The sequence below is a fragment of the Pelodiscus sinensis genome, chromosome 33 (genome assembly GCF_049634645.1).
Source record: "Pelodiscus sinensis isolate JC-2024 chromosome 33, ASM4963464v1, whole genome shotgun sequence".
Lineage (NCBI taxonomy): Eukaryota > Metazoa > Chordata > Testudines > Trionychidae > Pelodiscus > Pelodiscus sinensis.
Window position 1 is genome coordinate 7,144,463 of NC_134743.1, and position 20,361 is coordinate 7,164,823.

At 56.6% G+C, this 20,361-nt stretch overlaps 1 protein-coding gene across 1 annotated transcript; it reads left to right on the top strand.

The window, feature by feature from the left end:
- The first annotated feature begins 3,525 nt into the window (after nt 1–3,525).
- On the top strand, nt 3,526–10,402 carry LOC142823348 (uncharacterized). The gene is made up of 6 exons (XM_075914284.1): nt 3,526–3,741; nt 4,057–4,179; nt 4,714–4,781; nt 4,901–5,006; nt 5,278–5,373; nt 10,352–10,402. Exons 1-6 carry the CDS (start codon nt 3,526–3,528, stop codon nt 10,400–10,402), a joined length of 660 nt encoding a protein of 219 aa, XP_075770399.1.
- The last annotated feature ends 9,959 nt before the right edge of the window (nt 10,403–20,361 follow it).

The window sequence follows — 20,361 nt, forward strand, 5'->3', positions numbered from 1 at the left end:
AGTTTCCCTGGTGTTGGCCAGAGTGGCCACCAGGGAAACTTGGGGAGGGCTAGCCTCCCACTCATTCGAATTAAGGGGCTACACAGCCCTTAATTCGAACTAGTAAGTTCGAACTAGGCTTAAGCCTCGTAAAATGAGGTTTTCCTAGTTCGAACTAAGCGCTCCGCTAGTTCGATTCAAATTCGAACTAGCGGAGCGCTAGTGTAGCGGCTATGAATGTTAGTTCGAACTAACGTCCGTTAGTTCGAACTAACATTGTAGTGTAGACATACCCTTCCATCCTTAGCCAAAGAGGAACAAGCCAGTTAGCCCAGGGAAATAAAAGAAAGGGAGAGCGGTGACGGAAAACCCTGTGTCTGTCATTTTTTCAAATGATCTATCTTGCCTAAAAGCCTGTCAGGGATTGGGCTCTGTTGCAGGAGGTGCTGGCGAAACACTCCGTGGATTTGGGTGCTACAATTCCTGAGTGTCGTCCGCCTTCCTGCCCCCTCCCCCCACCGAAGCGCTTTGGAAGGCTCACAAAGGACAGAGACCTGCCTTTTGAAAATCCGACTCCCCACCGGTGTCTCAAGACAGGCGGCTCTCTCTCGCCAAAAACGCAGGCAGCAGCGTGGGATGACAGGCAGCCAGGTCGCAAGGGGAGGTGCTTTTTAGACCAGTTCCCTCCTGGCACTCCGTACTGCTGCCTCTGTATCAGAGGCAGCAGCACAAGCTGGCAGCAGCCCTTGCCTGGGGGCTGGGTCTGAGCTTCTGGACCTGGTGCAAACTGGAACTGAGCGAGGCTGCCTGCCTGCCTGGCTCCTAACACACTGTAAATACAGAGCCGCAGAGGGGGTAGGTCCCGCACCCAGCGCGAGCCAGGACTGAGACAGCTGGCCCCTGGGGACTATCGAAAAGTCAAGTAACCGATAAGAAATCATGAGGTTAATTGACTACTCAGTGAATATCTAACGTCCCTAATCCCTTTTCATAGTTCCCCTCTGGACTCTCTCTCCTAAAGCATGGCCCTGAGATCTGGACACAGTGCTCCAGCTGAGGCCTCCTCCGTGCCAAATAGCTAGGAGAGTGACCTCCCATGTCTGCCGTACGTCTCCTACCACGCCCCAGGGCTATGCCCTCTTACTGAAGGGCTTTGTGTCTGAGATCGCTTCTCTCCTAGGCTACGTCTACACAACGAGTTTTTTTGGCAACAAATATGCTAACGAGGGACTCTATGACACGCAATGTCATTTGCATATTTTCTGCCGATCCGTTTTTGTGCTCGGGGTTTGTGCGCAAAACCAAGCCGTGTGGATGTTTACTTTTTGTGCAAAAAACCCCCTTTTCCCACAAGATCCCTATTTCTGCAAAAAGGCCGACCGATCTTGTGCAAAAAGGGGCTTTTGCCTAAAAGGAAAACATCCACATGGCTTGTTTTTGCGTGTTCTTGCGAAAAAACTTGTGGCGCGTCTACACTCTACGTGTGTTCTTGCAGAAGTAAATTTGCAGTAAAGCATCAGAGAACAGGGCTCCTTGCACAGGAGTTATTCCTCTCCCGACGATGACTAAGCCGCCTTTGTGCAAGAGCTGTTGTGCAAGAAGGCAGCGTGGACGGGCACCAGGGGCTTCTTGAGCAAGACACTTTTATGGCTAAAATGACCATCAGAGCTTTCTTGCACAAGAGAGCGTTCACACTGCCATGGACGCTCTTGTGCAAAAGCCTATGGCAGGGTGGAGGCACTCTTGCACGAGACCTTTTGCGCAAGAACTCCGGCGTGAAACAGCTCTCGTGCAAGAAGCCTGCAGTGTAGGGCAGGGAGCAGCCTATGAGGGAGGGGGAGGGACCCCTAGTAATGGCTCAAACTTCCCAGGGGGGTGGCCAGAGGCAGGACATTTGCCTGGCAGGGTGAGGGGGGGGCGGTGACCTCACAGGGGCTTTGGGCAGCCCTCAGCATATAAGGCAAAGGGCAGGTGGGGAGGTGATGACCTCACAGAGGGACCCACATCTCAGGCTGATAAAAGCGGGGGGCGGGCCCAGGGGACTTTGGAGACCCCCGGTTGCTTTAGCTCTGGTGCGTCTCCTCCTCACGGTTCGTTCGCGTTCTGTGAGTTCCACATCCCGACACCTTTGTGACGAAGGTAAGAGCCCCCAGGGGTTGGATCCCACCCGGGGCCGGCTGGGTTCCAGGCAGGCCCAGCCCTCGGTCAAGGGCCAGAAGGTGATTCCTCACCTGGGCTGCGTCCTTAGCGCCACTGGGGCTTTCTCCTGGTTGGTTTCCCTTTTCCTCCATCCCCCCACATTTCTGCTCTGTTCTTGCCTCCTCTGTGACCTTCCCTTGCTGCCTCCCCCAGCTTGGGACCCAACAGACTAGCTGAAGGACGGGGGGTGGTTTGCAGGAGCCGTGGGGTGGGGGATGCAGCCCCCATTGTGGGGACTGGGGAGGTGGGGCTGGAACAAGTCTATGCCGGTGTCTTTGGGGAGAACGCTCCACCCCCCACACCTTAGATTCTCCCCTGATTGGCCAAGAAGGGGCTGTTGATGGGCAGGAGACTCGTGGAATGAGGAGTAACGGTAGTTTGAACTAGGAAGCCTAGTTCGAACTACCTAGTTCGTGCCCCGTGTAGCCGCGCTGCACGGGGTTCGAACGAGCGGGGTTTTAAAAATGGCGGCTCCCCGCTTATGCAAATGAAGCCCGGGAAATTCAAATCCCGGGCTTCATTTGCAAGTGCGGTATGCCTACATTACCCTCCTAGTTCGAACTAGCGGGGTAGTGTAGACATACCCTCAGGTCCTTGCAGTGCCTGTGCAAGACCGAACCGATAAGCAAGGGGCCATTTGGGGGCTGGGGGCAGTCGCTCTGGGGAGCTGGAACCCCTGGATTTCGTTCATCAGGCTGCGCCCCAAGCTCCCCTTTGCTCCCCTCATTTCCAGCATGGCCAAACGTTTTCGGCTGTGGTTCAAGAAAGCCCTGAAGATGGCCCCAGGGCCGGTGGGGAGCAGCTTCTCCGTCCCCACGGGCGGGGAAGCTGGATCCCACCAGCTCGGGGCGACTCGCCCACCGGCCAGGCCCCCCCGGACCTGGCTCCAGAGGCGGCTGGGCAGGCGGGACCCAGCCCAGCGGGGGAGCCGGGTAGGGTGGCTCCGGGGCCTCCTCTGTGGAGAGAAACACCTGCCCCGGGAGCCCAGCCCCAATTACCACCAGGGGGCATCGCCCTGCCCGGCCCCCGGGGACCTGCCAGTCTCCGGGAGCCCCCAGCCCGTCGCTCCCCGCACCAGCCCCTGCAGCTGTGGGTCCAGGTCCGTCAGCAGCAGCGCCTGGGCCTCCAGCTGCAGCCGGGCCACCTCCTGCAGCCGCTCAGACCCAGGTGAGGGGCCGTGAACACGCTGGGCCCAGGGGCTCACCCAGTACCCGGCGGGGGGTGGGGAGGGGCAGCTCCAGTGTCTGCCCCACAGCCAGGGCAATGGATGGGGGGGGGCTGCTTGGCTCTCTTCTTCCTGGTGGGGGCTCTGCTGAGGGCGTTGGCAGATGTGAGGGTGGAAGGGGGATGGGTCCCTGCGAGGGGCGTGTGGGGCCCAACCTGCCCTGGGTCCCTGACATGGGGGCGCGTGACCCCTGCTGGCCGCTGGAGTCACCCTGGTCCCTTCCCTCCCGCACAGAGCCCCCCTGCGCCTCGGCGGAGCTCTGCCAGGAGCGGGTGGACTCCCGGGTGGAGGAAGGGGCCATCTATGACATCGAAGAGCAGCTCCACACCCGGGACACGGTAGGAACCTTCTCCACACGGGGGGGACCCGAGATTGTCTGGCCCCTTCCCAGCACGTCCCCCCCCCCTCCGGGAGGGGCTTGTCCCTGGGGATCCCCCTGGAGCCCCTTCTCCTGCATGACCTGGACCCCCCAAGGTGGGGGCTCTTGTCATGCACCAGCTGGGCCCCCACAAGCCTGAGGCAGCAGTTGGGGGGGGAGTGTGGGTGCTTGGACAACCGGCAGCTCCCACCTCCACTCCTGGGAGGCCTGAGCCCTGCAGCTGTCCGTGGGGGGCAGGCAGGCCCCAGGCTCACAGACTCTCTCTGGGGTGCAGAGCCCAGCCGCCCTGCAGCGGTTCCTCTTGGCCATCCCCCTCGCCTGCCTCGCCGCCCTCCAAAGGGGCGAGGACACCCTGGCGCCGCGCTGCTGCAAGGACACCATGATGGCCAGGATCGTTGTAAGCGAGTCGCGGCAGCCGGGAGGAGGGAAGGGGATACGTGGGGTGGACGGGGGTCTGCCTGGGCCATGGCGGCGGGTGGGGGTGCTGGAAACGGGATGTGTGGAGCCAGGAGGGCTGGAGGTGGACATGGGGAGGGTGGGTGGGGATGCTGGAGGAGGGAGGGACACAGAAATGGGGCAGGTCTGGGGTGCCGGACAGGAAGGGGGATTCGGGACAGGGAGGGGTCTCCCCGGGCCATGGGGGGCTGGAAGGCAGCCGAGCGGGCTGCTGGGGATGCGCCTGTGGAGCAGGGATGAGGAGGTTCAGAGGCTGGTCACCAGGGCAGGGAGGGTCAGGAGACGGCCTGGGGACAAGGATTGAGCTGGTCCCGATTTGGGAGGGGGGTGCTGGGAGGGGCCCTGTGCCGGGCAGGGGGGCTACAGGGCAGCGGGAGGCAGTGGGGTTGGATCCTGCTGGGTGGGGGCGCTGTCTGCGTGAGCGTCTCTTGGGGGCCCAGCCTCACACGCCCCTTTGTCTCCTTGGGTCTCCCAGGAGATCATGGAGGACTCGCCCCCCCCGCTGGTCTTGGCCGACTGCCTCAACGCCGCCTGCAGCCTCAGGTACCGACCCCCCCCCCCCCCCCGCCGACTCCCCCCAGAGCAGATCCCCTGGCCAGGGAGTGGGAAAGTCTCTGTCTCCTGCTGCTGAATTAACAGCCTCTGCCCCTCTCTCCTGCCAGCACCTTGCAGCCTCCCCTGCGGGCCCAGCTCCTGAGCCCCCTGCTGACGGCGGCCGTGGGACAGACAGTGTCTGGGGACTGGCAGCAGGAGCCCATCCACACGCAGGTACGTCCCTCCGGGCCCTGCTCCCGGGCTGGGCTGGAGCTCCAGAGAGGAGGGGGGGGGTGGCAGAGGGAGGGAAGAAGCTGCAGGTTTGGATCCTTCCCTCCAGGGTTCCCGTTGCTCTCCCGGGGGGCCCGTCCCTTCCATGCCCAGCCTGGGCTCCTCCCTGCTCTGCGAGGCGGCTCAGATCCTGCTCAAGGCTGCACCCCGGAGCCAGCGGGTGGCCTGGATTCCCCAACCCCCCTCTGACCCAGGGCTCCCCCTTGTCTTGCAGCAGTTCATCCGGGCCCTTCCCTACGACCTCCAGGCCCTACTGGCGAGCCTCCTCGCCGAGTCCCCAGACACCGCCCGGCTGCAGCTCATAATGGAGGTGAGCCCCGTGGGGGGGACGGGGCCATTGTCCCTGCTTCCTCGGGGGGGGGCCGAGAGAGGAGCAGTGTCAGTGGCTGGGGGGGGCACAGTCCGAGAAGAGCCCCAGGCTCTGCCCAGAACCGGCACCTCCCTACGGGTCCTGACCTGTCTCTTTCCCCCCCAGCACCTGAGCCCGTGGCTGGAGTCCCGCCTGCCCCAGGAGCGAGCCAGGGCCCTTGGCAGCACCACGGCCCTGCTGCGAGTCGCCACCACCCTCCCGGGGTTTGACGTAAGTGACCTCGGAGCCGGGGGGTCTGGGGCTGCAGGTCGCGGGGTTGGGAGCGTCCCCGGGAGGCAGAGGCAGGGCTGGGAATGGGCTGGGAATGGGCCGCGTTCTCCTTTCCCCGGGGAGGGGCGACCCTGGGCCCTTCAGGGGGGCTCTTGAGGGACTGGGCCCCAGACTGGGGAGTGGCCGTCAGTGGATCCCCTTGTTCCACCCCCGGAGTGACCCTTCAGTCGGGGCCATTGCTCTGGGTTGTCTCCTCGCAAGGCCGGCCCCGCCCCGCCCCGGGAGGTGTCTCTGTCCGTCCCCCGAGCTCAGACCCGCCTCGGCGGCCGTTTGCATGGGACGTGCAGCCCCAGGATGCTGAGGGACCCCCCCTCTTCTCTCCCCTCAGAACTCCGCCGACTGGCCGAGGATGGGTCACCACGTGGCCCAGCTGGGCCTTTTTATTTCGGACCCATCCGAAGACGTCAGCCGGCTGGCCCGGGAGGGGGTGCACAGCCTGTATCAACTCCTCCTGCACCACAGGGGTAAGGAACCCAGCCGGGACCTGGGCCCCAGGGACACCCTGAGGGTGCCGGCGGCGGGGGGAGGGGACCCAGCCCTTTTCCCCCAGACTGGCCCAAGGGGGGATGCGTCCCTCTGTGTTCCCCTTCTGCCCCCTGTGCCCCTCCATTTGCCCAGGGATGCCTGCAGGGACCCGTGGGAGGGGAAGGGCTCAGACCTGCCAGCAGAATGACCCTGTTGTGTCTCTTGCAGGCCTCAACATCCACCAGGCAGAGGACCTGTGGTGCAGACACTACTACAAAGAAAGATGGGTCCTGGCTCACAGCAACAGCGTGAGGGTGGGAGAGGTAAGGACGCGCTGCCAGGGCAGGGCAGGGCTCGGGGGTGGGGCTGGCTGGGGCCCTCGTGGGGGTAGAGGGTCTTGGGGGCAGGAGGAAGCTGTGACCTGGGGCAGGGGTTGGGGTGCCGGGTGAGGAGAGCGTCTGGGTGCAGGGTCTGGAAGGGAGTTTGGGGGAGGAGGAAGCTGTTTTAGCCCCAGGAGTTGGTGCCGGGCTCTGGGCCGTCAGCTGAAACCTCCTGTGCTCTTGATTCCAGGTCTTTGGGCAGCTCTTCACAGCAGAGCAGGAGAACTGCTTTTTGGACAAGGCTCTGCTCGCTGCCCGCTCCCCCCTGCGGCGCCCCAGCCAGGCCGGGCTGGTCCTGGCCCACGCCCTGCATGGGCAGGCCCATCAGCTCCTGGAATACATGGTGAGCAGCCGGAGCAGATCAGGAGAGTGGGGCAGGGCCAGGGTCTCCTTCCCATCCCCTCAGGGAGTCCCCCGCCCCTTTCCTCAGGCTGCCCCCACCCCACGTCCCTGCTGGCAGAATCCCTCCTGCCCCTGCGAGCGTCCCTGGGGGTGGGGGAGGCTCTGAACACAGAAACTGTCCTAGGAGGCGGGAGGGGGCCGAGGTGTCAGGAGCTCTGGGGGGGGGGGGTCAGGAGCTCACCCTGCGGGCCTGACGGGGGGTGACCAGAGAGCAGGGGGGAGGAGGGTGGAAATGCTGGGGGACCAGTTCCCCTGAGTCCCCAGGGATGAATGTGACGGATTCTGCTTCCCTTGCAGCAGGAAGACACCCAGTGAGAGCAGCAAGAGCTGAGGAGCCAGCAGCTGCGTCCCCCTCCCCCCAACCCTCCCAATTGTATTGAATTGTATTTACATTCTCATTAAACAATGTTTCAAAAAACATTTGGATCAGGCTTGGTCAATAATTTGTAATGGGGGGGCCATTTTGGCAACTGATCAAGGGCCACATTTCTACCGAGGGCTTTGGGGTCTGGGACGGGGTGGTTGGGTGCAGAAGGGAGCTTAGGGGTGGAGCCTGGGTGCAGGGGGGGGGTATGATCTGGGGCGGTGGATAGGGGTGCAGGGTCCAGGAGGGGGTATGGGCGCAGGAGAGGACTCTGGCCTGGGGGAGGGGCTCTAGAGGGGTGCAGGGTCAGGGAGGGAGCTGTGACCTGGGTGAAGGGGGAGCAGAAGGTTTGGGGGAGGGGGTGCGGGTGCCAGAGAGGAGTCTGGCCTGGGGGAGGGGTGTCGGGGGGGTGCAGGGTCAGGGAGGGAGCTGTGACCTGGGTGAAGGGGGAGCAGAGGGTTTGGGGGAGGGGGTGCGGGTGCCAGAGAGGAGTCTGGCCTGGGGGAGGGGTGTCGGGGGGTGCAGGGTCAGGGAGGGAGCTGTGATCTGAGGGAATGGGGGACGCAGGTTCAGGTGGTCGCCTGGGACAGGCAGTCGGGGAGGGGACGTGGGCGCCAGGGGCAGGCTCTGGCTGCGGAGGTGCCTACCTAGGCAGCTGCGTATGGGGGAGCCCGACTGTCACCTGAGGGGATGGGGGAGCTCAATTTTCAACTGTGGGGAATGGAGGAAATACTGTGGAGTGGAGGGAGCGAGATGGGTGGGGCTGAATTGTTCCCAGAGGGGAGATCTCCCTGGCTTGGGGGGGGGGGGCGTTTCCAGCAAAGCCCTCACATAAGAGGGGGACAGACGGGGGGAGGGAGAGGACGGGGATGGGCAGGGCAGGTGGAAATGGGGAGGGGCAGGAGAAGGGAAGGGGGAGGAGATGGAGGAGAGCCGGGGATAGGAGTGGGGGCGGGGATGAGGAGCAGGACAGAGGCAGGGCAGTGGTGGTGATGGCTGAGCGATGAGAACAGCTCGCAGGGAGCTTAAAGCCAGCAGATGCTTTTCGGCAGAGTTGCCATTTGCCCTGGCGGCTTTGCCAGAATAGCTGTGCCAGCGGGGGGGGAAAGGCGGCGGGGGGGGGGGGGGGGGCTTTTGCCACACACCGAAGCCAAGCCAGTTGTGGCGGCAAAGCCTTGTGATGTAAACTAAGCCCTTGGCAAGGTCGGGATCAACCTGCTCTGACAATTTCTCGGACCGGCGGGATGAGAAACAAGGATCGTGCAGGGAGATGGGGATGACTAGGAAGCGAATCCAGGTGTGGGGGGAATATCCTGGGTTGGAGGGTCAGTCGATACCCCCGCCTGCCACTGTCTGCTGGGGCTCTGCCCGCAAGATGGAACCAACAGCTGAGTTTGCTTTTCTGCCCCGTCGTGGGCACAAAAGGCCCAGAGCAGCCTCCTGCTATCTTGGAGGAAAGGGGCCAAAGTTCAGGAAGCAGGTGCCAGGCTGGGCTGGAATCCGCGAGCTCCGCTTTTGCTTTGCCCTTCCTGGAAGCTGGGCTGCAGGTGAGTGGCGGTTTCATCTCTGCTCTTGGGGTGTTTCTTGTGGGTTCCGAGTGTGGATCTGAGAGGGGCTGCGCAGGGGCAGTGTCATGAACGAGCTGTAAGCGTTACAGCCCCTTCTGCGCAGGCTGGCTCCAGCCTCCCGTCTGTCTCCAAGCCCTGGGGGAGAGGCGGGAGGCCAGCAGCATGGCCTAGTGGAGGGGGCAGGGGGTTGGGTGTAAGAACTCCCGGGTTCTAATCTAATGCCACCTAGTGACTAAGGCACAGAGTTGTGTGTTAGACCCTTGCTCCTCAATTCTGCGCTCACTCTCGCGCTGGTGACCTTGGAGAGGCCTTTCAGGTCTCCCTTTCCCTGTCCATCAAAGGCAGGCAAGTGCGATGTAATGCCCTGGAGCAAGTGCTTTGGGACGTGTCGCACAAGTGTGTCTGGCTCACAAGCGTGTCAGCACAGGTGTGTAAAATCGTGACGAAGGCTTTGAGATCGATGCCGAAGGCTTGTGAGGCTGTGGCTGGCCAAGTGACAGGGAAATGAAAGGTCGGAGTTTGGACAGTTAGATTTTATGGTAATACACTGAGACGAAGCACTTTGGGCGTATATACGATAATGTCTTTCCAAGTGCGTTAGTTCAAGCCGTGTCCTAGGAGCCAAGAGGTGAGACAAACATGCTTGGTCCTGTCTCGGTGCAGGGGTGGACTAGATCAGTGCTTCTCGACCAGTGGTATGAGTCCCCTTAAAGGTACTCAAGAGATGTCTGGGGGACACGTCAACACAACTGAAATTTGGAGAAAACTGAATTTTAGTTTTCAGTTTGACAGCGCTTTATTCTTTTTGTACCTTTTACACCCAAAAATGCCATCGCCCGCCCGGCTACGATGCAGTTGTTTAAACAAATGTGTTGCAACGGTAGAAAAAAATTGTGTGTGTCTGAAAACTGTAGGTACTGGGGGTACTTACACATTTTTTTTTAAAGGGGGTACATTATAAAAAAAGTTTGCGAAACACTGGACCTATCATGGTCCCTTCCACTCAGACTTTTCTATGATTCTGTGACAGGGGTGGGCGATAATTTTCAGAAGGGGGCCACTTAATTGATTTTGGTATGGGGTCATAGGCCGGCTCCACCCACAGAAGGGGCGGAGCCTGAGGCAGAAGGGGCGGTGTTGTGGACTAGCCCACCCTCAGAGTTCTCCGCGGCTGAGGCTTTCAATTAAAAGCACAGAAAAGAGCTCACAGATTTGCCACTACTGGCAGCTGTCCAGCGTGGCTACAGCTTTTTAAAGGGCTCGTGGCTCTCGCCCTTGCTGTAACCATGAGCCGTGAATCATTTAAAATCGGATCCTGCTGCCTGAGTCCCCACTTAGAATTCGGCGGCATGGGCAGCAGGATCTAAACAGAAAGCGGCCAGATCACAGTGTTAGGTGGGTTGCATCTTACCCAGCCCTGTTCTCTGAGCTGGTTTTGAATCCTCCGTGTCCTCCTTATGGTCTGACAGCTGCAGATTTACTGCCTGTCTCCTCTCATGGCCCAGCCTAGCTGCAGCTAACGGACTAACTCAGGTTAGCATCACCTGCCCTGTCTTGGTGACTCTTCACAGCTGAACCGCCTATAAGGCATCGTGCTGGTCTTCTGATCTCTTGGTGACTCCTCTGCGTTCTGTTTATTTCTTTCTCCCTAGCTGGCCGATCGAGTCAAACCCTGTCAGTGCGTGAAGGCCCCAGGAATTACAAGTGCGATGGTCTCCCATGTCCAAGGTAATCTGCTGGCTAGTAATGGATGGGCTGCTTGGTTATCAGGTTAGGCTGCACAAGCCAGGTCTATGGGACCCCATGGCCAGCTGGCACCTGGTTCACAGGGAGGCAGCTGTACTAATCTGAAAATGGCTGGAGGACACCACCATCATTAGGCTCCAGAGTTACAGCACTCGCTCCTCGTCCGAGGAAGGCAGCACAGCTTAGCAGCTCATTGGGATGTCTCCTTTTTAGTTGTGAGATCTGGGCACTTTAGAATGGCTGTAGCTATTTAGCAAAGGTGCACAGCTATAGGCATGGGGGTTTCCAGCTTTATTCACCTAGGTGGCTGATTCCACAGGAAGCAAGGGTGTGTGTGTGGGGGGGAGGGGGGAGTCCTGTACAGAGGGTTCCCTGGCCCCTCTGCTTCCATGGCTGTGCAACTGCCACCAGGTGGATTAGAATCTGGGACTTTTGGAGCTTAGGACAGGAGCTGCTACAGCTTGAGTTATAAGTCAGTTGCCTCTCAGCATAGGCTGAAGAGCTCCCTTGTAATAATTGCTTGCTGGAAGTGGTCTCAGTGCCACTCCATAGGATAGCAAAATGCAGGACAATGTAGCACTTTAAAGACTAACAAGATGGTTTATTAGATGATGAGCTTTCATGGGCCAGACCCACTTCCTCAGATCAAATAGTGGAAGAAAGTAGTCACAACCATATATACCAAAGGATACAATTTAAAAAAATGAACAAATATGAAAAGGACAAATCACATTGCAGAACAGAAGGGGGATGCGGGGGGGTGGGAAGGGGGAGGAAGGAAGGTAAGTGGCTGTGAATTGCTGATATTAAAGGTAGGGAGAGTGGGATGTTTGTGAGTTAATGGTATTACAGGTGATAATTGGGGAAACTGTCTTGGTAATGGGTGAGAAAGTTCAAAGACTTGTTAAGTCCTCGTTGGTAAGTGTCGAATTATAACATGAATGACAGTTCAGAGGATTCCCTTTCAAGTGCAGATGTAAAAGGTCTTTGTAGCAGAATGCAGGTGGCTAAGTCATTTAGAGAGTGTCCTTTCTGGTTAAAGTGGCAAGAAACTGTTTTCTCTTTGTGATCTTGTCTGATATCTGTTTTGTGGGCATTAATCCTTTGGCGAAGTGTCTGAGATGTTTGTCCAATGTACATAGCAGACGGACACTTTCGGCACATGATAGCGTAGATTATATTTCTGGATGCGCAGGAATATGTGTTCTTGATCTTATAACTCCATAGGATAGTGACCCACATCAGGTGTGTGGGTTACAGCTACAGGCCTGCTCCCAGCATGCGGATCTGCTCTCTGGGCGGCGTCTATAACTCTGTGGCTGCAGCCCTGCTCCCAGGACTGGATCTGCTCTCTGCCCATAGGCGTGCGCAGCACATTTCATTAGGGTGTGCAGCCAAAGAATGTTTTTAAATGTACTCTTTGACCCCCCATTAGCCACACCCCCTGACTCCCATTAGCCACGCCCCCTGGCCCCCATTAGCCACGCCCCCTGAGTCCCATTAGCCACGCCTCTGGAGGTAACACTTTCGGGGCAATATGGACACATGACCAGAAATAAAAGGTGTCATGTGACCTCCCCCCCCCCCAAGGACTTTTCCCACCATCCACTTACCAATAGGGATTAGTTTGGCCCTCACCAACCCCCCCCTCGTGCAACGATCCTGCAATTGCATTAACCCAACGTGTGAGACATTAACTCGGGGGGTGGAGAGGCTGGGGGAAGTGTTCCCTCTAAGAGTTTCCTCCCATGAGCACAATACATTTTGTGTTGTGCACCAGTACTGAGTTTGTGGCTTGTTTGGATGTGTCAGTGTGGCACCCAAGTTATTCATAAATATCTTATGAACCACTTACCTGTCCCCTCTGCTGCCCTGTCTCCTTCCCTTCCTCCATCAGCTCCCCTGGTGCCTACTGCCCCCCCAACCCCTCACCCACCTCTGCTGTCCTGACTCCTGCCCTTCTCACTGCCCTCGGCCTTCCCCAGACCTGCCCCCTCCAGCAGCCTTTCTCTCTCCCCCTGTGCCCACTCCTTCAGGAGCCCTGCTCTGACCATGTGAGCTACCCCTCCTCATCCCCTTTCCTAACACCTCCCTCTACACACCTGTCCTGCCTCTCTCCTCTGGTGCTGGTCCCTCCCCTGCAGGTGTCTGCCCTTCTGCTTCACCCCCCGGACTCCTCTGGCACCTGCACCTTCCCTTACCCTTGCACCCTGTTGGTGCCTCCCCCTTCCCTCACTGCCCCTGCCCCCTTTGCCCACTCCCTCACCACCCTCTGCCCCCGTTCCCCTCATGCCCCTGTGCCTTTACACGTGCCTTGCTCCATCTCCGCCTTCCTCATGCCCACCCCTTCTTTCAAGCCTTTTCCCAGCACCTCCCCTTCTCCCCTCTAGCCCCCAAAGCCCTTCCCCTCTCCTCTCCTAGCATCATCCTGTCCCCCCCCCCCCCCCCACTGACACCTCCCCTCCTGCCCTTTTCCTCATTGTCTCCACTTGGTCCCCGGGCATTTGTCTCTCTCCTACACCCTGTCCCTTGGTGCCTTCCCCTTTCATCTCCTGACCTGCCCCCCTCCCCTCAGCACAAGCCCTTTCCTCTCTGACCCTTACCCCCTATTTTTCCCTCCTCTTCCAGCAGCCGCCAGCTGGTCTGTAACAGAGTTCTAGGGTCGCCCTGACTGTGTCACCCTTCTGGTGCTCCCCCTACTCTGTCTGTCTTAGGTTTCTCAGCCCCCTTTTGGGCCACAAACCCCCACCCCGCAGACTCAGGTTCCCAAAGTTCCGGCAGTCCCCATCACTTGGTGCCTGCGCCGGGTCTGACTCGTAGGGTTGCGAGGTAGACCCTCCCCCCAAAAAACGGACACACTTGATCCTGGGCAGGGGGGAGGGAGGAAGAGGGACTGGCTGGGGGGGGCTCAGGAACTGGCTGGAAGGAAGAGGGGATGGGAAGCAGCTCTGGGGGGGGAAGGGCCAGATCCTGACCCTGGCCCCCCCTTCTCCCTCCCCGAGGCCAGTCATGCTGCCCCTGACCCCCCCTTCCTCCCTGAGGCCAGTCGCACTGCCCCCGATCCTGACCCCGGCCTCCCCTTCTCCCTCCCCGAGGCCAGCCCTGCTCCCCAGCTCAGTGCGGGCCCCTGCTCTCTCCTTAGCTCAGTCCCACTCTGCCGACCCTGGCTCCCTCCTGGCTCCCTGCTCTGCCAGTCAGGCTGAACTGGGACTTTAGCCTCTCCCCGTTGTTCCTGGGGACTGTCAGTCTCAGGATCTTGATCTCTCATTTCCCCTGCCTTTCACTGAGTTTCAGTAAGGAGCTAGCGGCAATAATGCCTCTACTTTTTCCCCCACTCCTGTGCGGAATACATTTTGTTATGTGCACCAAGGCATGCACGGATGTGCACTGTTACGTCACGTGGAGTTTCACAGCATGGGAAGAAATCAGTGGAAATACAGAGAGCTTGAGTAGTTGCAAGTGTCCATTTTATTGCATAGCACGGAGCTAGCTAGAAAAAACCCAAACCAGCTGGGCTGACCCCCAGTGACCTAACGCAGTTACTATAACAACAAGATCTATGTCTACAGCCAGTACACCACATGCACCACCACTAGAAACACATGCTACCGGCTAGCAAACTGGGCAGCATTTGAATGTCTCCTGGCTGGCCGCCCAAGAGCTCAGCTTGCAGGGAACACTGGCTAACCGTCCCCTTCCACCTGGAGAAGGGAGAGACAGGAAAGCAGCAACAGAGCATCTGCCTGGGGGAAGCCCGAATCCCATGCAGGAGTGGAGCCCTGTTCCTTGTTCCAGGCCCTTGCTAGAGTCCCCTCCCGTAGCTGCAGCTATGGCCGGCAGTTTTAAAAGTGGACTTACGCTGGCCCTGCAACCCGAGCGACTCTGTCAGTGGGTGCTTATCACTCCATCACCTCGAGCTGTTTAACCAGCTTGTTTAACCAAGGAGGGAGGGAAAGGGAAACCTTTGGCCATTTGAGGGTTGCGTGCCAATGGAGGGAAAGGGGATGGATAAAAAGGGGCAGAGCACACGGTACTGCCTCTTTTTAAACCCAGGCCCAAAGATGTCCTGGAATTCTGGGCCACTGGCCTGAAGGAGATGGTCAAACTGCCTGGCAGCTGGACTTTTGGAGTCTTGTTATTCCTGGGCTCCTGGTAGCGATGGCTCCCATTCCAGGGGATTCCTGCCAGGTAGTTTACCTCAGACAGCAGCTTTTATTCCCCCGTGTCACTTCTCCCGGTATCTGAGACTTTGGTCATGGGGATCAAGCATTTAACATGATTCCAAGAGGAACCGGATGGTTCATCTAGCGAGCCAGGCTCACCGATATTTGAGTAGTTAATAAAAATCCCTAGTTGCTGTGTGTAGGTCTAAAAAGTGAAGGTTAGTATCATTAGTCTTATTTTACAGACAGGGAATAACCTCTCCAACCTGTGGGAGAGGCAGGACTAGAACCCAGGTTTCCTGATACCACAGTCAGGGCTTTGTTACCAGGCTACATCCTGTACTAGAAAGGATGGGCCTGAAGCATGGGCCTGGTGTAAGGCCTGAGGCCTGAACCAAAGTAAGCAAGAGTTAGCTGAAGAGAAACAGGCAGGTCGTGTCAAAAGCAGACGGTTGCCTGAAAGTCTTGGGACTTAACCCTAACTGTCTTGCCTGGAAAGGTTGAAACCATAGACAAAAGGTCCTAGAAAGTCTCCAGGAATGCTAGAGAAGCAGGAAGCGAGTTGACAGGAGGCCAGGAAAGAAAATGGAAACAGAATTTGGGGTTTTGAATTGGAAGCAGTGATGTGCCTGTTGTTGTGTGATCATGCCTGGAAGATGTGAATTAAGCCAGGAACCTGGGCAAGCAGAATCCAGCGACTTTCTTGGCTAGGGAAAGACTAAATCTTGGAACAAGAGAGATGTGAGTAGAACAGGGAATTTTTAGTCAGACGCTACTAGGTTATTTTCTTTATTTTTTTAGTTTGTTGGACTTCTTTTTGCTAAGCACATGTAACTATCCCCCTTTACCCTAGAACTCTTCAAACTGAATCCCAGGGAAGCGATTTTCTGTGTTTTAATCTTTCTTTTTTCAGTTTCTTTGTAACACCTAGCAACCAAGTAGATACGCTGGAGGGCAGTAGATATGCTGGAGGGCAGGGATAGGGTCCAGAGTGACCTAGACAGATTAGAGGATTGGGCCAAAAGAAATCTGATGAGGTTCAACAAGGACAAGTGCAGAGTCCTGCACTTGGGATGGAAGAATCCCGAGCATAGTTCAGGCTGGGGACCGACTGGCTAAGTAGCAGTTCAGCAGAAAAGGACCTGGGGGTTACAGTGGATGAGAAGCTGGATATGAGTCAACAGTGTGACCTTGTAGCCAAGAAACCTAATGGCATATTAGGGTGCATTAGGAGGAGCATTGCCAGCAGATCCAGAGAAGTGATTATTCCCCTTCATTCGGCTCTGGTGAGGCCACATCTGGCGTATTGTGTCCAGTTCTGGGGCCCCCACTATAGAAAGGATGTGGACGCATTGGAGAGGGTCCAGCGGAGGGCGACCAAAATGATTAGGGGGCTGGAGCGCATGACCTATGAGGAGAGACTGAGGGATTTGGGTTTGTTTAGTCTGCAGAAGAGATGAGCGAGGGGGGTTTGATAGCAGCCTTCAACTTCCTGAAGGGAGGTTCCAAAGAGGATGGAGAGAGGCTGTTCACAGTAGTGACGGATGGCAGAACAAGGAGCAATGGTCTCAAGTTACAATGGGGAAGGTCTAGGTTGGATATTAGGAAAAACTATTTCACTAGGAGGGTAGGGAAACACTGAGATGGGTTCCCTAGGGAGGTGGTGGAATCTGCATCCCTAGAGGTTTTTAAGTCTTGGCTTGACAAAGCCCTGGATGGGTTGATTTAGTTGGGATAGGTCCTGCCTTGGGCAGGGGCTGGACTTGATGACTCCTGAGGTCTCTTCCAGCTCTATGGTTCTATGATTCTAAGTAATGTTTCACCAAGTGTATTTGTTTTGTTAATAGACGTCACATTTTTAAAACCATGATCTGATTCCTGCATCCTAGAGGGCGGAAGGTTCTGTATGCACGTGCCTAAGACAGCAAGCCATACTTCTAGGAGAAATTACAGGTTTTCAAGCTCTCTCTGGAGGGAGTGTCAAGGACAAGGAAGGTACCCCACAGGAGGGAATTCTGAAATGCGCCTGTCTGGTTCTCAAAGGGGTTTGTGCATTTGGATGATGGCAGCAACACCAACACAAGCCTCCAGTGGCAGGGTATTTTAAGGTCTCTTTTGGGCCCCCACCTTCTGCACTTGGAGTGCCAGAGTGGGAAACAGCCTTGACATGACCCCTCTCCAATTTATCAACATCCATCTGGAATTCTGGTCACCAGAGCTGGGCACAGAACTCCAGCAGCAGAAGTTCAAGTGCCGAATAAAGAGGCTAAGTCGGTTCCCCACTCTGGCACTTGGAGTGCAGAAGGTGTGGGCCCAAAAGAGACCTTAAAATACCGTGTCTCTATGGGCTTCTGCTTCAAAACTCCCCAAGGTCACAGATTCCCTGAGCTTAGGAGGGTTGCTGCCTCTACCCAAGTGGAAAAAAACTTTTTCTTCTTGAACGCAGGAAGAAGTCACTTGGGAACGTATTCCAGAAGGGTACCCCAAACTCTTTTACACAAGAGCCAAAAGAAATCTGATGAGGTTCAACAAGGACAAGTGCGGAGTCCTGCACTTGGGACAGAAGAATCCCAAGCATTGTTACAGGCCTGGGACCAACCAGCTAAGTAGTAGTTCTGCAGAAAAGGACCTGGGGGTTACAGTGGATGAGAAGCTGGATATGAGTCAACAGTGTGCCCTTGTAGCCAAGAAGGCTAATGGCATATTAGGTTGCATTAGGAGGAGCATTGCCAGCAGATCCAGAGATGTCATTATTCCCTTTTATTTAGCACTTGGAAAGAAAAAAAGAAAAATGAAAACAAACTGTAATTTCTGATAGCTGTCCTCTTAGTCTTAGGCAGGTATACACAGACCTCCTATTACTTTCCAGGATACAAAATCAGATCACAGCCTTAAAATAGGTGATTATATTAAGAAAACAAAAAGGTATTCATTTGTAAAGCTGACTTGGCTGCTAGGAGTTATAGCGCAACTGAGAAAAGAACAGATTAAAACACAGACAATTGCATCCCTGGGAGTCAGTTTAAAGTTATAGTGGGGAGAGGAGGGGATATGGATTTAGCACAGAGGAGTTTAACCAAACAACAAAACAAAAAAATAACCTGATCGCATCTAAAGAAACATTCTCTATCTACTCAAGTATCCACACTTCCAAGGTCCAGTCCAATTCTAGGCCCAGGTATTCTTTTTTTTAGGCATGATGTCCCTGCCCAGTTCAATTCATCCCCCCCCTCATCCCCTTCCACAGCTCCAGGATTAAACTCACAAAGAAAAACAGCAGACAGATTCCCTTTTAATGCAGATCTGAACTCTTTCTTCTCACTGGTGCTCCTGGCTCCCTGCCAACACTTTCTAGCTAGCTAGGTTTAACCCTTTAGTCACTGAATACTGGGATGTTCAGAAAAGAACAGTGGGCCTCCCATCCATCACAGAAGCGAGACAGCCTCTTTACTCCTGCTCAAGCGTTTCCTGTTTATACATCCCAGAATTACAATAGCTTTTTAAGCCCCAACGCCACAATGGGAGCTCCTGTTCTGCTGATTACCCACCATGACCTCTACATCTCTTTTCCCCGCCCTGCAAGTCTGGCCCACAGAACCATGGGAAGTGGCATAGGCTAGCCTGGGCCAGGGCAAAGGAACACGTGGGCCTTTCTCTTCTCCATCTCTCCCTCTGCATTGCACAGCAGGGCGCAGGAGTGCCAGGGGGCTCTGTGGAGCTGCAACGTGGCAGCCACAGACTGAAACGGACAAAGAAATTCGACAAGCTCAGCGCCTGCACTCTGCTGGGTATGACGGTGGAGGATGTCTGCCGAGAGGTGGGTCACCCTTGGGTTTCCTTCCTTCGAGCAGGGCCAGCTGTCGATAGAATGTCCATGCCTCTTCATCGCAAGAAGAATGTCATTCATGTGACAGCAGCTGCCCACAGATGACGGCTACAGGCAGAGCCATCTTTGCAAATCGTGGGGCCCTGAATAATTGAGGGCCCTTCTGCAGGATTGCCTGGGCCTTTTCCCCTCATGCAGCTTCTGCTGGAGGTCTGGTCGTTCCTACTACCTCCCTACCCCAAGCAGGGCTCAGGAACTAGAGCAGAGTTGCAGATCCTCTCTGCTTGCTAGCTTGCTGCTGCTGCTGATTTGAACCCCGTAGCAGATTTGAACCTAGGCCCTCTAGGAGTGTGTCTAAACTACATGGCTCCGTCGACGGAGCCATGTAGATGAGGCTGATCGGCAGAGGGAAATGAAGCTGCGATTTAAATAATCGTGGCTTCATTTAAATTTAAATGGCTGCCGCGCTCTGCCGACCAGCTGATGATCAGCTGTTTGTCGGCAGATCGGGGCAGTCTGGACGCTTCCCCGTCGACGTGAAAGCCCTTTGTCGACCTCCCCGGTAAACCTCATCCCACGAGGCATCAGGGGGAGGTCGACAAAGGGCTTTCATGTCGACGGGAGCGTCCACACTGCCCCGATCTGCCGACAAACAGCTGATCATCAGCTGGTCGGCAGAGCGCGGCAGCCATTTAAATTTAAATGAAGCCGCGATTATTTAAATCGCGGCTTCATTTCCCTCTGCCGATCAGCCTCATCTACATGGCTCCATCGATGGAGCCATGTAGTTTAGACACACCCCTAGAGGCCTCGACAGCTGGAGCCATGAAGGCAGCTGGCTCCCAGCTTAGGATGTAGAGCTCCCTTGTTCTTATCCCTGGCTGTAAGAGGTCCAATTGCCACACAAAGGGACAGTGAACCACACACACTAGGCGTGTGGATTACACTGCCAGCTGAGAGGAGCACGTGGGGGAGGGCGAAGGGAAAAGCCCTGCAGCAGACAGGACACAGCGTCCCCAGAGACGAACCGGCAGAGGCATATCCTCAGACATACAAGAACACATGGCTGCTGCATTGGGGAACTCAAAAATTTGGTGCCCAAATTTTCCGGTGCCCTATGCAGCTACATATTTCCCATGGGCCTAGGGACAGCCCTGACTACGGGCCCCAGAGCTGGGAGAAAACTGTCCCACATAACTGGTGCATAACTGGAGGGAGAGGAGCGAGAACTAGTGGGGGTAGGATGTTGAGGGGAACAGGCGGTGTGGGATGGGGGCTTTCGGGGAAGGCACAGTGTGGGTTTGAGGCCTCAGGAGTAGGGGGGCACATGAGGGGGAATGGGCAGAGTGAGGATGAGGGGGAAAGGGTGATGTAGGGGGCAAGGCCACAGTCCGGGTTCTGCTAGTTCCCCCACTTTCTGCTGCTCCTGACTCTTGGTTTGCACAAAACATTTCTTCTTGGAACAACTCGGTTCCTTGCAGCTCTTTCCTCCAACCCCGAAGCCATTGGCTGGCTCTCCCCGGGTTCATCCTTTACGCTCTGAAGTGACTTGGGTCGGTTTTAAGACTGGGAGACCCGTAGCTGTCTGTTATGCACTCCAGAGAGAAGAGAGGCAAAAACATAAATACTCTTGCTGGCGGCCTGCAGCGTAATACCCCTTATCCAGAATAACACACAAGAACCCTGAGGCTATGTCTACACTGCTAGCTTTTGCCTGCAGAGAGCATGCTAATGAGTGCCAAGA

Coding starts and splice junctions, on each gene's coding strand:
- LOC142823348 (XM_075914284.1), top strand. CDS start 3,526: ATGGGTCCCTGCGAGGGGCGTGTGGGGCCCAACCTGCCCTGGGTCCCT. Junction 3,742..4,056: donor AGCTCCACACCCGGGACACG/GTAGGAACCTTC, acceptor TCTGGGGTGCAG/AGCCCAGCCGCCCTGCAGCG. Junction 4,782..4,900: donor AACGCCGCCTGCAGCCTCAG/GTACCGACCCCC, acceptor CTCTCCTGCCAG/CACCTTGCAGCCTCCCCTGC.